Raw genomic sequence first — 14174 nt, 5'->3', positions numbered from 1 at the left:
CAGGGCTGGCCCAAGAACACCTGATGCCTATGCCAAAGGCTTCCCCCTCCTGATCCAATCATGTGGCAGCCTCTGCTCCTCCCATTCTCCAGTGCTCTGACTCAGCACTCCCTCACCTCCACATTTCCTCTTCCTCTCTGTCCTCCTCTTCATTTTTCATTCCAAGGCATGGGCGGAGAACGAGGAGCAGTGGAGGCAAGCAGGCATACAGGTTGTGGCACCCGCTTAACCTGCCGCCTGAGGCAACCGCTTCAGTTGGCCTCATAGTTGGGCTGGCCCTGTAAGAGAACCACCACTTAAATGATGCCTTTTAGCCCAGTTAACAGAGGCAGGACATCTGGTTTTCTGTGCTAAAGCTTGTTACACTATGTTATGTTCATTTTTTTAGAGACAGCACCAAGTGAACAGATGCAAGTATGTAGCTTTGAAATATGACAGTGAACAAAGAACGCTTCTTATTTCTTTATTTGTGGAACATTCTGAGTCTAAAGAAGCAGTTATTTGTAGAATGGCAATGCAGCTACTCACCAATCCTTTTCCTTTGTCTTTCCAGAGTGTGGGGGGTCTTCCTTCACTATCGGCAAGTCAGTCTGGCTGCTGTGGGCTCTGGTTTTTAACAATTCAGTTCCCATTGAAAACCCCAAAGGCACTACCAGTAAGATCATGGTGCTGGTCTGGGCCTTCTTCGCGGTCATCTTCCTGGCCAGCTATACGGCTAACCTGGCAGCATTCATGATCCAGGAGCAATATATTGACACTGTGTCTGGGCTGAGCGATAGGAAGGTAAGTAAGCTTTAAGAGGTGGGTGATGGTTTGTAATACATTGAAAATGCAGAGGGTGAGAATGTGTGGAGTAATTAATAGCAGTAGGTGGCATGGAATAGCCTAAAGGAAAAAGGAACGTATTAGTGTGGCAGGGCAGAAGGTGCCTGAGCAATACCACTTGCATAAATTCTGTTGAGAAACATTTGCAGGCAAGAGGCTTTTCTTCAGGTAGCAGCCAGATGAAGCCCAAGTGTTTTTGGTTACCAAAAGGAGTTGCTTCCATGCCAAGAGTGGCTGCCCCTATCCACCTTGGACAAGACATTTTCTGGGAACCACCAAAACATGTACATTCCATCCCATTCCTCCTTATAATGCTGAAGATAACCGAGTGGCTTTGCTTTCTATACCTATTTGAATGTCTCTTGACCTGTATTATTGATGCCTGAGTTCCAGACTTAACACGGACTCTCTCATTTAAAAATGTTCTCTAGCATGAAGTTATGCTGACGTTGTGATAATGAAGTATGAGTATCCAGTGGCATAGAAGTTATACATTTTGAAATGCAGGAGCTTGTCATGACACCCCTCCCATAGCTACCGTCTATACCCCCCAAAAAAATCAACTTTAAATTTATTCATTAGAGTGTTTTCAATTTCTGCCACTTATCACTACTTTGAAACTTATGCTTCATTTAAAGATCTACATCATTTTTTCCTTGAGTGAATTGCAATAAGGTATAATTAAAATTGAAAAATGTTATTAAAAATATAAAGATAAATATAAAAGTTTTTCTAAAACATTTTTATTAGAGTGATAGCCTCGGTATGTTTACTCAAAAGTAAGCCCTGCTGTGTTTAGAAGGACTTACTACCAGATACATTTTGCATGTGTCTTGGAGCACAATCCTAGGCATCTACTCAGAAGTAAGTTCCATTGTGTTCCGTGAGGCTTACTTATAGGAAAGTTTGTATAGGATTGCAGCCTTAATGTAACACAAGCTATCAGGCAACCTCCTAGATAATAGTCTAGATATTAGCATATGCAAATTTGGCAAATGTCTCAGTTTGCTTCCTACTGAGCCGGATGCCACTTCTCAGCTAAGATCCTTTGAAAAAATTTCAAGGGGAGCAGCTGAGCACTCCTGCTGGTGCCATCCCTGCTCCTGCAGTAGAAGCAATCCAGGAGCTCTGCCTCCTGCAGCGACACCTGTCTAGTTTGTTTGTTTGTAAATTGGAAACAAACTTTTCCATTGTGGTTTCTTTGCCAGTTCCAGAAGCCCCAGGAGCAGTACCCCCCCTTCCGCTTTGGAACAGTTCCAAATGGCAGCACAGAGCGGAACATTCGGAGCAACTACCACGACATGCACTCCCACATGGTGAAGTTCAACCAGCGCTCAGTTGAGGATGCCCTGATCAGCCTCAAAATGGGGTAGGCTTCTCTGTTTCCCTAGGAGGGCATCATGCAAGGGATCTCCCAGGTATTTGTGCCAAACTGAGTGAATACCCAGCTCTGATTACTGATTCGATAATCTGGAACATTTGCAAGACTGTTCACTATGTCCCGTAAGGGAAGAAGTGGGCAGAACAAGAGCAGTGCCCGGAAGTTAGCGATAACTCCCACCTCTCTGCTCCCTACTTCACTCTCTTTATTGGGAATACTGTGATTTACAGGGAAGTCCATAATCTTCACTTAAAGCCAAACATTAGAAAAACTTGGGTGGTCTGGTAGACAAGGCAACCTGCTTCTCCCAAGTGAATTGTGATCAGACGGACGCAACCATAGAAATAAAAGATGTGTATTGAAAGGCTAACAAGTCAAAACAAAGCACAGGGAGGAACAACACAGGACAAAAACAAGATACTGATAATTGAACCAAAGAACAAGAAAGGGGTGGGTGGATAAGGTTGGCATGGAGGTCAAAAGACAAGCTGAAAACAAACATAAACCATGATGCAAATAACTGAGTATTTTCTCTATCCTAATTACTTACCGGGGGGGGGGGATTCTGGACCCTGCGCTCTCATCTGCAGCACAGGGAGTGGGTGAGCCTTGTGTGAAGCAGCAGCTGCTTCCAGCAATGAACCTGGGTGACATGCAGAAAGAGTGAGTGTGTCCCCTCTGAAGCCAGTATGTCCCCACTGAAGCCAGTGGGCATCAGTCCTGCTTGTCATGGAGGACGGGTCATTTGGGAATCACTTGGAAGGATTCAGAGTGTTTCACTCTTGGACACCTGGTGCACTTCACAATCCAGTGAGCTGCCTCAGCTTCAGGTTTCTTTGTCTAATGGTCAAGGCAGGAAATGAAGATGCCCAAACAGTGGGCAGTATTGCCAGGGTAATGGCTCAGCAGCCTTTTAGGATGCTGAGGCCCTGTAGAAGCAAGCCTTGGGCTGAGGGATTTAGAAGTGTCCCAAAGAGGGGGAAATTTGGGCACTTTCACTACAGTATCAAAAAAAAGGGAACCCATAGAAGTTTTATATGCTACGGCTATGTCAAAGGGCTCTTCGTGACTGAGGTTTCTCTACAAAACTGGTGCTCTGCAATGTTAGACATGAAACATATCTCAGCTAGTTCTCACCTCAGAGCTGTCTGTGTTCAAATGGCATCATTTTTACGTATTTGTAAGACCAAATGTCTGTATTCTGTCACATGGACAGCTTAACTCTCTGCCATGTTATCTACCAGAGTGATTGCCTTAATGTCCTGGCTATCATTGCAAATCCCTTCTTTGAATCTGGGGTTGAGTCAAGCATGTAAATTGAGGTTCAGCCACCTCCATTCTCTCCACTCATTTTTCTTGTGCTGCACTGAAGTACTGACTGCTATCGCAGACATTTCACATTCCAACTTCTGGTCACAAGGTGTAAAAATGTCATATTTTATATTGTGTCATATTTTCAGGCTTCTCAAGATGTTTGGGAGTAACCGCCCAATCCTATGTAACAACATCCGCCGCATACTGTGGAGTTTTGGCCTCCAGAGGCCATCTTGGGGCAAGGGAACATTGCCAGCCCAGTGGGTCTACTCGGACCTGCACCACTGATATTGCTGGCGCGAATTCATGTGGTTCCATGAAGGCAGATCAAGGCTGGCAAGGAGTGAGGATTTGGTGGATGCCACTGCACCCACCCCCTTCTGGTCCCAATTCTTCCTCCTCTCCACCCTGTTGCCTCCCCATTACACCCACCCCCGCTCAGTTCCTGAAGTTCCTTTTCAGCTTCTCTCGCTCCCACCCAGGAAACTTACACTTTCTCATCAACTGTTGGTCTTATAAAGCTATTCTTTTTTAATTTGTGTTTCTGCTCGATTCCAGAAAGCTGGATGCTTTTATATATGATGCTGCTGTGCTCAACTATATGGCGGGCAAGGACGAGGGTTGTAAGCTGGTGACTATTGGCAGTGGGAAAGTCTTTGCGACGACCGGTTACGGTATTGCTCTCCAGAAGGACTCCAAGTGGAAGAGGGCAATCGATTTAGCCCTGCTGCAGTTCCTGGGAGATGGTGGGTAGTCCTCTCTCCTTCCCCAAGACACGTTTTTGACACACTTTGCCTCCTCTAATTCTTGGGAGAGGTTGCTGGTGTCTCCTGTGTCTTTCTCCCCAGGGTCATAGAAGCTTCTTCCATCTCCCCAGAGCTGAGGAGCTCCCACAGTGGCATAAAGATCTGAGAAAAACAAAGCAGCTCTCCTCTTATCTTTGCTCTCCTTCCTCTTTTTCTCTGGCAGAAATAAGGCACTTTTCGGTTTATTTCAAAATGTATTTCTTTTAAATTGAAAAGTATTAAAAAGACATCTAAACTGCATCCAACATTTCATCAAGGCTGGCTCATGTTCTTTCTACACAGATGCCAAGGCCTGGGTTTACCATTGAACCCTGCTAGTTTCCCTGCCAGTACTCAGTAGCTTTATGCCCTCTGCAAATCTGGCCCTGGATTCTGCCCTGCCTCATGTTATCCCAGAGAGGGGCTTCAACACACTTGTAGCCTGTGTACTCAAGCAGTCAGGCTTTGACTCAAGTTTCTCAGTCATTAGAGAGAATGTGGGGAAGGCTTCAGAAGCAGTTCTTCTCTGCCACAGAGTTTGGGCTTAACATTAAATCAAGCAGATCACCTCCTGTCAGATAGTCTAGAAGCTTAACTTAGTCTCATAGCTCTCTTTTCCTATCAATAGGAAATAAAACTGCCCTGTCACTTTGGGGCACTTACACGTGATCTGGGTGCAAAAGCACAAAAAAGAGTGCAGGGCTGGGGGGTTCAGGAGACGCACTTTAATTGACTGCCAACAGAAGCAATGCTGGCACTTCTCTTGACACCGGCAATCCTGCCTCACCTTTTCTATTGTTCTTTGGGGCAAGGAAACCGAATAGTGCTCAGGGGTGGAGAGAGCAGCACTGCAGACACTGTACCTCTGAACAGTAGCTAATATTGAAAACAATTGGGGTCATGGCTCAGAGCTGCCTGGGCAGCACCCTCATCTCAGCTATATGGGTGCATCAACTATGAGGAGGGAGAAAACCAGAGCTCAGTTTCTGTGCATTCAGCAAGATGTGATGTGCACGGTCTGTGATCACGATTTTTCATTTTTGTGAGGGCTGCTAATTTAGTTGAGGAAGCAGTCCTGGGGGAGGGAGTAGAACCCTTTGCTTCCGCACTGTTTCGCCAATGTACATTGCCTCCTCCCCCAAGTTGCCCTTAGCCTTGTAGGGAAAGATGACAGGTACACCTCCTCTCCCCTGTTACTTTCCCAATCAGATGATCAGTCGCCCATAATTGTTTTGAAGAGAAAAAAGTGGGAAACCAGGCTCACCTGTCTCTTGCGTCACAACTAGCGGAGTCCTGTGAATGCAAATACTGTGCAGCCTAAGGGAACATACGTTGTTCGGAGGAAAGATGCTGCTTCAGCTTGTCGGTTAGCAAAATGTTGTGGGGAGGGTGTTTTGACAGAAGGGCAAAGGTTCTTTTTGAATACAGAGACAAAATAAGCAGAACCAGACCACTGACCCCTCAGCATAGCATGAATCTTCTGCAATCTGCCAATACAGAGGGCAAACTGGGAAAGTGTTTGAGGCTGGTGGCTGACCATGGCCAACCGATGCCTGAAACAAGCAGTGGCACTTGCTTCAAGTTGCAGGGAGCAGCAAACAGACTCTGGGTGCTTTTTACCCTGAGTCTGCTGTGGATGGAGCTGCTCTCACTCACTAAAAATAAGGGGACAATGGATTGGAAGGCAGTGATCCAAACCACTTCCCCTTACCTTTCTCCTTCCTCATCTGGTCCCTTTAAACAAAACAGGAATACTGAGAATGCTTTCAGTGTGTTCCGCACTTCCTGTTTTGTTTAAAGGGACCATGCAAGTAAGGGGTTAGGTGAGGGGGTGGGGGCTGGGTTGGCACTTTCTGCGTGCTTTTTTGGGGAGCAGTGGTGGATCACATTTGGCTACCCCTGTGGCTGACATACAATCTAATTTCAGTGCATGGATCCTGACTTTCTATAACCACAAATATTTTATCTAGAAAATCAGTGTTCATTTGATGGTTGCCATGCAATATGAAAACTTCTCTGGTCACGCACTCTTGCATGTGAAGAAATAGCCTCCTTGTAATACTGAGTAGAAAATTGAAAAAAGGGGTGTTTTTTTTCTTCCTATGGCAGTGCTTACAACACAGCAAATCTTTATCCTGGGCTTTTACCAGGGGAAACAATAAAAAATAATCAGGCTAGTCAATATACAGGTGGGTGTCAAGTGTCCAAAAAAGAAAAATCTTTGGTGAGGATTTCATGCTCTTTTGCTCTTTGTTCACATGTGTGTTATTTCCTAGGGGAAACCCAGAAACTGGAGACTGTGTGGTTGTCGGGGATCTGCCAAAATGAAAAGAACGAGGTGATGAGCAGCAAGTTAGACATTGACAACATGGCTGGAGTATTTTACATGCTGCTGGTGGCCATGGGGTTGAGCCTGCTGGTCTTTGCCTGGGAACACCTTGTCTACTGGAAGCTGAGACATTCTGTCCCCAAGTCGCACAAGCTCGATTTTTTGCTAGCTATAAGTAGGGTATGTAGCATACCTGTATGTACATCCTTCTGTGCTGTGTCCCCCTTGAGATTATTTTTATGTCCTAAATTAGGAGTACCCAACTTCTGTATTCTTCAAAGCCTCTCTAGTCTCTAGATCAGCCATTTTCAACCACTGTGCCATGGCACGTTGGGGTGCCGCAAATGGTCCCCAGGTGTGCTGCTGGAATTTGGGAGAAGGTCATTTATTAGTAGAGCCATTGGGGGATGTGAGTCCCCCATTGGTAGCCCAGTCATAGAGGCCTTCTCAATGTAAGGGAACATTTGTTCCCTTAGCTCAGGTCTGCATTGTGGCTACATTGGTGCTGGAAATTTGGATAGGATTGGGCCCTCAGTCATACATCATTTTAGAGAAATGTTGCCAACTCATCTAATAGTAATTGTACCCTGTACTACATACTGCTGCTAACAAATGAGTTGGAGTGCAAAAATGGGAACCCCCCTCTACCCTATTGGGGTCAAGAAAGCATCTTGATAGGGTAGGTTCAAGAAGGTACTCTAGGGATTACCACTCCTTATCCACACCTCTTGGATTAGCACTTAAAATATTTGAAATTAAACCAATTAAAATTATCTTTCCCCAATTATCTTTCCCACTGGAGTAATGAACAGGGAATTGATTTGTTTCTCCTTGGCTCCATTGCATTAAAATTTCAAGCTGTTCCATTGTAAAAGTACCTTCACTGTTTCTTGCCACTGCCTTACCTGCTCAAAGTAAAATAAATTTAAAACTACTTAATGGTGAGCTGATGTATGAATAGGAAAAAATAGAGAGGGGATTTGTTCATACATTAATGGATTGGTTTCTAGGTATTAGAATATCTTGTTTAGTTTCTTAGATACGAAATGTTTAATCTAAAATGTATTAAAATTACCATGTCTTCCTAAGAAATTGGGGAGCACCTTTCTAGCTCCACAATTTCTGAATCCTAATCAGCTGAAATTCTTAAGTACCCAAGTTCATTAAATCCTATTACTATTTCAGACCCTCAAGGGATGGCACTTTACAAAATTAAAGGAAATAGGTCTCTGCTAAAAGCTTACAAATGATGATGGGCCGTGAATAATTGAGAATACAGGGTTCTGCAATTAAAAATAAAACTATTTAAAAGGAAACAGCACCTGAACATCTTGGCTTAAAGTACTGCAGATAAAAGCCCAGTCCACACACATTGGGGCTTAACAGCATCCTATGCATTAGTACATGTTCTGCCATGGATGACACACATCTGCTAGCCTCACCCTGCCCATCACTGCAAGCCTGGACCGTTCCAGGCTTGCAAGGGCAGGAAAAGTTCTCCCTGTACTAAGCACTTCTCTCTTTAGACAATGCTGAATATGGGACAAGTGTGGAGGCAGGGCTAACGTGTATTTCATTGGCGAAGGGGGAAGGCAGGGTTAGAGTTCACATTCCTGTTTGCACTCCACCTGAACTGGGCTAGTGGGCCAACCAATGTGAGTGGTGGCACGTGATCTGCACTGAAGATGGCGTGGGTGGGAGAAATTTCTTCCTTACCCTTGTTTCTGTGTTCTATCAAACCTTGAATGTGGAATCCTGATTTTGCAGGTGAGTCCTGGAAACACTTCTAGTATTTCAGGAAAAAAAATGTCTCCACCCCTACTACATTTTAGCAGCTAAAAAAGAGTCCCTCCTGACCTTCACAGTCAATGACTGACGCACCTGATTTACAACAGGGCAGGTTGCGTTGTGTTATCCTAAGTCAAATGTAAGTAGCACTTCCATTTACTCAAGTTTTTTATTCTCCAAATATTCTGAACATTCTCCCAGCTCATTCAAATTAATGGGGTCAGCTGGCATTTGTAATGTCTGTCCTGCCTGCACTTGTTGGAACTTGAGCAGAAGCCAACGTGCCCCCTGGTTCATCCCTTCCCAGAACATGCCCACTTGTCATGCTTTTCCCTGTCTCTTTGGCAACTCTTTTGCTTAATGTATTACCTTTCCTCTTGTCTTTTTTTCAGGGCATTTACAGCTGTTTTAATGGAGTCCAAAATCTGGAGAGTCCTGCCCGTGTTCACAAACCTGATGTCACTGCTAACTCTGCTCAAGCCAATGTGCTGAAGATGCTACAGGCTGCCAAGAATATGGTGTCAACAGCCAGTGTTGGAAACTCATTAGAAAATGCCACACGCACCATTGAGAACTGGTCTAACAGGAGTGAGAACCTCCAGACAAGCTTCTCTTTAAGAACTCCACAGCTTGTTGTTCAGAACACCAGTGGCCCTAATAGACCAGTCCATTCTTCCGCTGCAGAAGCAACAGAGAAGCTTGGGAGGCCTGTTCCACCATCACTTCCTGCACCCCAGCAGTCTTTGTTGCCAGTCAGTGAAAACTGGAGAGGAACAATTGATCAGCCACAGATCTTTCATCCACTGAAGTTCCGAGGCAGCTATTCTGAGGATAAGGTTCTTCCCGGTTCCACTGGGAACAGCTCCTCGCAATACTTGATAAGAACCACACCTCAGACTCATTTCAGAAACCATGTGCCACTTGGAAACCACATTAGTGCTGTTCCACATTCCCCAGTAAGATCCCCTAGAGAGCTGCCTCCTCCAGAGCATAAGCATAAGCTCCCCATGGCCACAGGGCATGGAAAGGAAAGGTTCCACCACAATGTTCACCTGGTGTATGGAGAAGGTGGGTATGACAGCTCAGCCCAGGTGGCAAGGCTGACTTCCCCTTCTGAGAAGAGAAGGGAGTTGGACAGCCATTTCTTGCCTCGTGCTTGTGTGCATAATTCCTTCCCCAAAGCCAACAGGACTTGCGGACCTTTTACATACAAAGAATCTGACTCAATAGAGCTAAGGAGGGAGAAGCAGAATCATAGAGCTAACTTCTCAAGGTCTGCTTGGGAGCACCACGAGAGACCCCAGTCTCTAGGCATCTGGAAGCATCATGGAAAGTCCACTGCCTTTGGGAATGTGCCAGATCTCTTCCCCAAAGCTGGCCTGGCTCCAAAAGCAACATCAGTGCCTGGAATCCATCATGGAGTCCATCACTATCCTCCTGATGCCCTTAGACCAAACTATTTGTGCAATAGGAAATGTGCAGAGGCCAATGGTTTGTCTTGGAAGGACCAACGGCTGCTGCATTCCCAATCCACAAGGCTCCCCTCGTACCGGGAAGCCTGCTCACAAAACACCTCAGGCACACACAGGGCTTCTTCCACAGTGGTGCACAAGCAGTATGCCTACATGAACTCTTACACAAACCTGCCTATTTACTGGGGGCGCCTTTACCAGGACTCTCCTCAGCTGTGTGAAAAGCCCAGTGCGGCCCAACACTGCTTCACTCACACTCCCTGGTCCCCCTACAGCAGGGATTTATTGGTCCAGCAGGATGGTCAGAGGACCATGTACTTTGGTAGCACATACAGAGACTGCAGGGAGCGGAGCAGGGTGGACCCAGCATTTGTCCAGATGGTGAATACTGAGGGGAGGGATTTTCTGGCTACCCCAAGGATGCACAGTCCTTATGCAGCAAGATCTTGGAGGCGTATCTCTAGCCTTGAGTCTGAAGTCTGAGAGGGGGAAAGCAGATGATGCTTAGCGTGTTGACACTTTATTTGTTGACACCATATGCTGGTGTCCATCACACATGTTGGGGATCAATCAGTTGGGGCTAGCCCCAGGAACTGACACCTCGATAAGGGCAGGAGATGGACCTTCCAAATTATTGGTCTGTTTCTCCCTGTGAAGCTGGTATCACCAGAAAGACCTTTGTCTCTTGTGTACTGACCTGGAGCAAGTGACCTTTCACCTTCATCTACTGATGGACCGAAAACAAAGCAGCAGCAGTTGAAAGCACTTTATGACTGAATTCCAAAGTCTTCCATTGCTGGGCACTGGGACACTCGTCACGTGCAAGATGACTCTCATGGTAGTGATTCACAGTCACGCTGTCTCTGTGGATAGCTTAAGAAGTATTAATTCTACTGTCATCCATTTGCATTTTAGTGCCAGTTATCTTTCAGAGCATGCTCTCTGTGACATAGCAGGAGATGCCCAACAGCCTCCTAATAAAAATTAGAACTTCCTTGCTTTCCCATATGCACTGATCTAAATGACGACTGTACAAAGGACCTACAGGCACACAGTATGGTATTTTTAGTGTTTTACATTACTTTCTGGTTCTTCATAAAGAACCCGAAATGCCAAACGGAGGTTATTAAAGACGCACTTTGGAAACTGTATCGCTCCCCTTCCTTCCTTCTTTCATTTTGGCCAAATTGTTAACAGAGCACTTTCTGCAATGTCCCCAGAATGGCGTGTGCCAAGAATGCACAGTCCTTGCATCGCTCTCAGGCTGCAATCCTGTACACAATTACTTGGGAGTGATTCCACCTGGACTTATTTCTGAGTAGACATGCATAGGATTGTGCTGCAAGTCTGCCAAGGAGACCAGGAGAAAGCAGTTATCTGCAGAGTGGGTCCACGACCCCCCTCATGTGCACCATGTGCACACCCCTTCCAGTGGTGAGGGGAGAAAACATATATGGGGGAGGTTGTACCCACAGATTCAGTTATCCACAAATTGGGTCCGCAGCCCCCCCCCCGCATGCCCTGCATGTGTGCCCCCTCTCTGGAGGGTCCTCTGAACCCAGCAGAGTTCGCGGACATCTGTGGCCTCTGCCAGGCTCAGACTGAGCCCTAGAACTGGAAAAAAAACAACACTACTTCCGGTTTCTCCACAAAACTGGAAGTGATGTTTTTAATGCCTTATAAGGCATCGGGAGGCCCCAGGAAAACCCGGAGGGAGCTCTCCTTGGCTGCGGAGGGTGGAGGGGCAGGCGTTCTCTTGTATCTGGTTTCACATAACCACAGGGAGTTCTGAACCCCCACAGATACGAGGGCACACTGACAGTGGGCCCTAGCATATCTGGTTAGAAACTGATTGTCAGTAAGTCCCTCTACAACCTCTTTTCTCCGTCACTAGCATGATTGCTAACTTTAACGTCAGACTGAATTACTACTGTTTTAACGTGAGTCCCAAAACACATTTATACGTTCCAGAAAGAGAGATTATTTAATTTAATACCAGTTTGTCTCTAGTAGACAAGTCTGGTTTGATGAAGATAGTTAACGTCGTTGTTAGGACCATTCACACCTATGGAATATAGAAGAAAAAAGTGGTCTAACAAAACAGGATGAAGCCCCAGTAGCAAGGATCTAATTAATCAGATGGCTATCTTTCACCCTCCTTTGCAGGGCTGAAACTTAGCCATGGCTTGGCTTGGCTGAATCATTACAGTAAAGCATATATAATACAGGTTGGGCATCCCTAATCCAAATTGCTTGGGATCAGAAGTATTTTGGATATTGGATTTATCTGTATTTTGGAATACTTACAAATACCTAATGAGATAACTTGGGGATGAGCCCAAGTCTAAACATGAAATTCATTTATTTTTCATATACACATAGCCTGAAGATAATTTTATACAATATTTTTAATAATTTTCTGTGACCCAACACATGAGGTCAGGTGTGGAATTTTCCACTTGTGTCATGTTAGTGCTCAAAAATTACAGCTTTCAAACGACTGAATTTCAGAATTCCAGATAAAGGATGCCCAACCTGTATAATAGTGATCACACATTCATGACTAGTGGACTGGTCCTATTGATATTTTACTTTTTCTCAAAAGGAATTTTGCAAAAAAAATTGTGAACAGAATAACAATATGCATTTCCTAGCAGCAAAAACATTCTTGTCTATCCCCAGTATATCTGAAATATTTTCAACCTGATTTGACTGTTTATTGCTCAGTTTGAACATTCTGGCATCCTTGCTGCTTTTTGCACATAAGGCAGGTCTAGCAAAACCAAAAATGAAGGGAAATTGAAATCTCATTAACATAATGAACCCAGATGGTCAACAGAGTGGTCTGTTAGGGAACTCCCATGTTGCGTTCAAAGAAAAGTGAGTATTTCTTCATTAATGTAGAGGATAGTTCACTCTACAAGGCATGCCCTTTCCAGCTGTGATAGTATAGGTACTCATGATTACAGAACTATATGTGCATTTTAATTTTACCACCATTGAGAATGGTCATTGCTTACATTAACATTTGCAGCAAAGTGCCTCTGTGTGCTATGAAGATACAATGAAAGAAATAATTAAATGCTGCTTTAACTAGAATCCTTAGCCTCTGGTCTGGAGGAAGCTCATGCCTAAGAAGGGCAGAGTAAGAAGGTAACAGCTACTGCCATCTAAGATCTCAATTTCGCAACAGAACCACTACACGCCCGTTTATGATTCCAGAAGGGAAGAAAGGGGACAGAATGCTGCTGCTGTTCTGAGTTTCAGTGTCAGGAAATAGAGTACTGATAGTGAAGAACAAAGAATGCATGTAATCATGGTTATTTTCTGGGGCATGCACAGTAAAGCTTAAGCAGCAGGACAGGTGGCTTTCATGATGCTGCTCCAGTGGCACTGGGCCTTGTGTGTGTCTCAGAGCTTGCCGCCATGGCTTCTTATCAGGGAGTCAATGCTGTGCTTAAAGAGATGATGATCACAGTGCAACTACTGGGACTTGTAAAACTCCAAGTAGCAGTTCCTTTGATCAAGTGGGCAGCTGCCAGAATCCGTTCTTCCTGATAATCAGGGTCATTAACGGATTTTATTTGAAAGCCCCTGGCATTCTGCAGGCAGGGATTTGCTGCAGATTTTGGCAGTTGTCATGTGCAAATATGACTTGCAGAGCAGAGAAGAGGGGGTGCAGGAGGCCCAAGTAGGTATTCTCCATGGATCTTCCCTGCAGCCCCAGTACTCAACATGCCAAGTACAATGTTCAGCGATTGAAGAGAAGTAAAGATTGATCATTCATGTGGCATCAAAGAAGCACTGTGAATATTAACCAGTTATGAGAGAGGCTGCCAGAAACCATCTTCATGCAGATACGTTCATAAACATTTGCCGTGATGCAAGCTCACTGGCTTTTAATGACCTTTACAGTGTGCGCCGCTTGGTATTGCATGCAAGGTTCATCACTTTGCTAGGAAAAAAAACATTTATTTTTTTTTAATCAATTCAGTTTTGTTTGAAAATGAGCTGCTTGCCCAATATTTGGAACATTTCACAGCTCAGCTTTGCCTCTGCCTGGTCATTCTTCCATCCTCAAAGCAAACCGGACAGCGGGAAAATTGAACTGTTTAACAGAAATCAGAGAAAATGTATCTAATTTAGCTACAGTCTGGTTTTTGGAGGGGGGAATAAACCTTTGATATTGTCTCTTCATTTCCACAAGGCTAGTTTTGTGTTTCATTCACTTTGCCTCATTACAGTCACAGCAGGATCAAAGGCTTCCTGAGGAGCTCTCA

General features: G+C 44.9%; 1 protein-coding gene across 1 annotated transcript in view; it reads left to right on the top strand.

The window, feature by feature from the left end:
• Positions 1-11020, top strand: part of GRIN2C (glutamate ionotropic receptor NMDA type subunit 2C) — a 98622-nt gene extending 87602 nt beyond the window's left edge. Inside the window, exons 9-13 of the mRNA XM_066613597.1 lie at positions 554-783; positions 2034-2194; positions 4079-4266; positions 6582-6814; positions 8815-11020. Of these exons, the coding sequence (XP_066469694.1) occupies positions 554-783; positions 2034-2194; positions 4079-4266; positions 6582-6814; positions 8815-10377 (2375 nt within the window). The 3' untranslated portion in view covers positions 10378-11020. The remainder of the gene's footprint in view (positions 1-553; positions 784-2033; positions 2195-4078; positions 4267-6581; positions 6815-8814) is intronic.
• Positions 11021-14174: the final 3154 nt, after the last annotated feature.

This window comes from Tiliqua scincoides, chromosome 2 (assembly GCF_035046505.1).
Source record: "Tiliqua scincoides isolate rTilSci1 chromosome 2, rTilSci1.hap2, whole genome shotgun sequence".
Lineage (NCBI taxonomy): Eukaryota > Metazoa > Chordata > Lepidosauria > Squamata > Scincidae > Tiliqua > Tiliqua scincoides.
The sequence above is the reverse complement of the archived record's forward strand: the minus strand, read 5'-3'. Positions and strand labels throughout refer to the sequence as shown.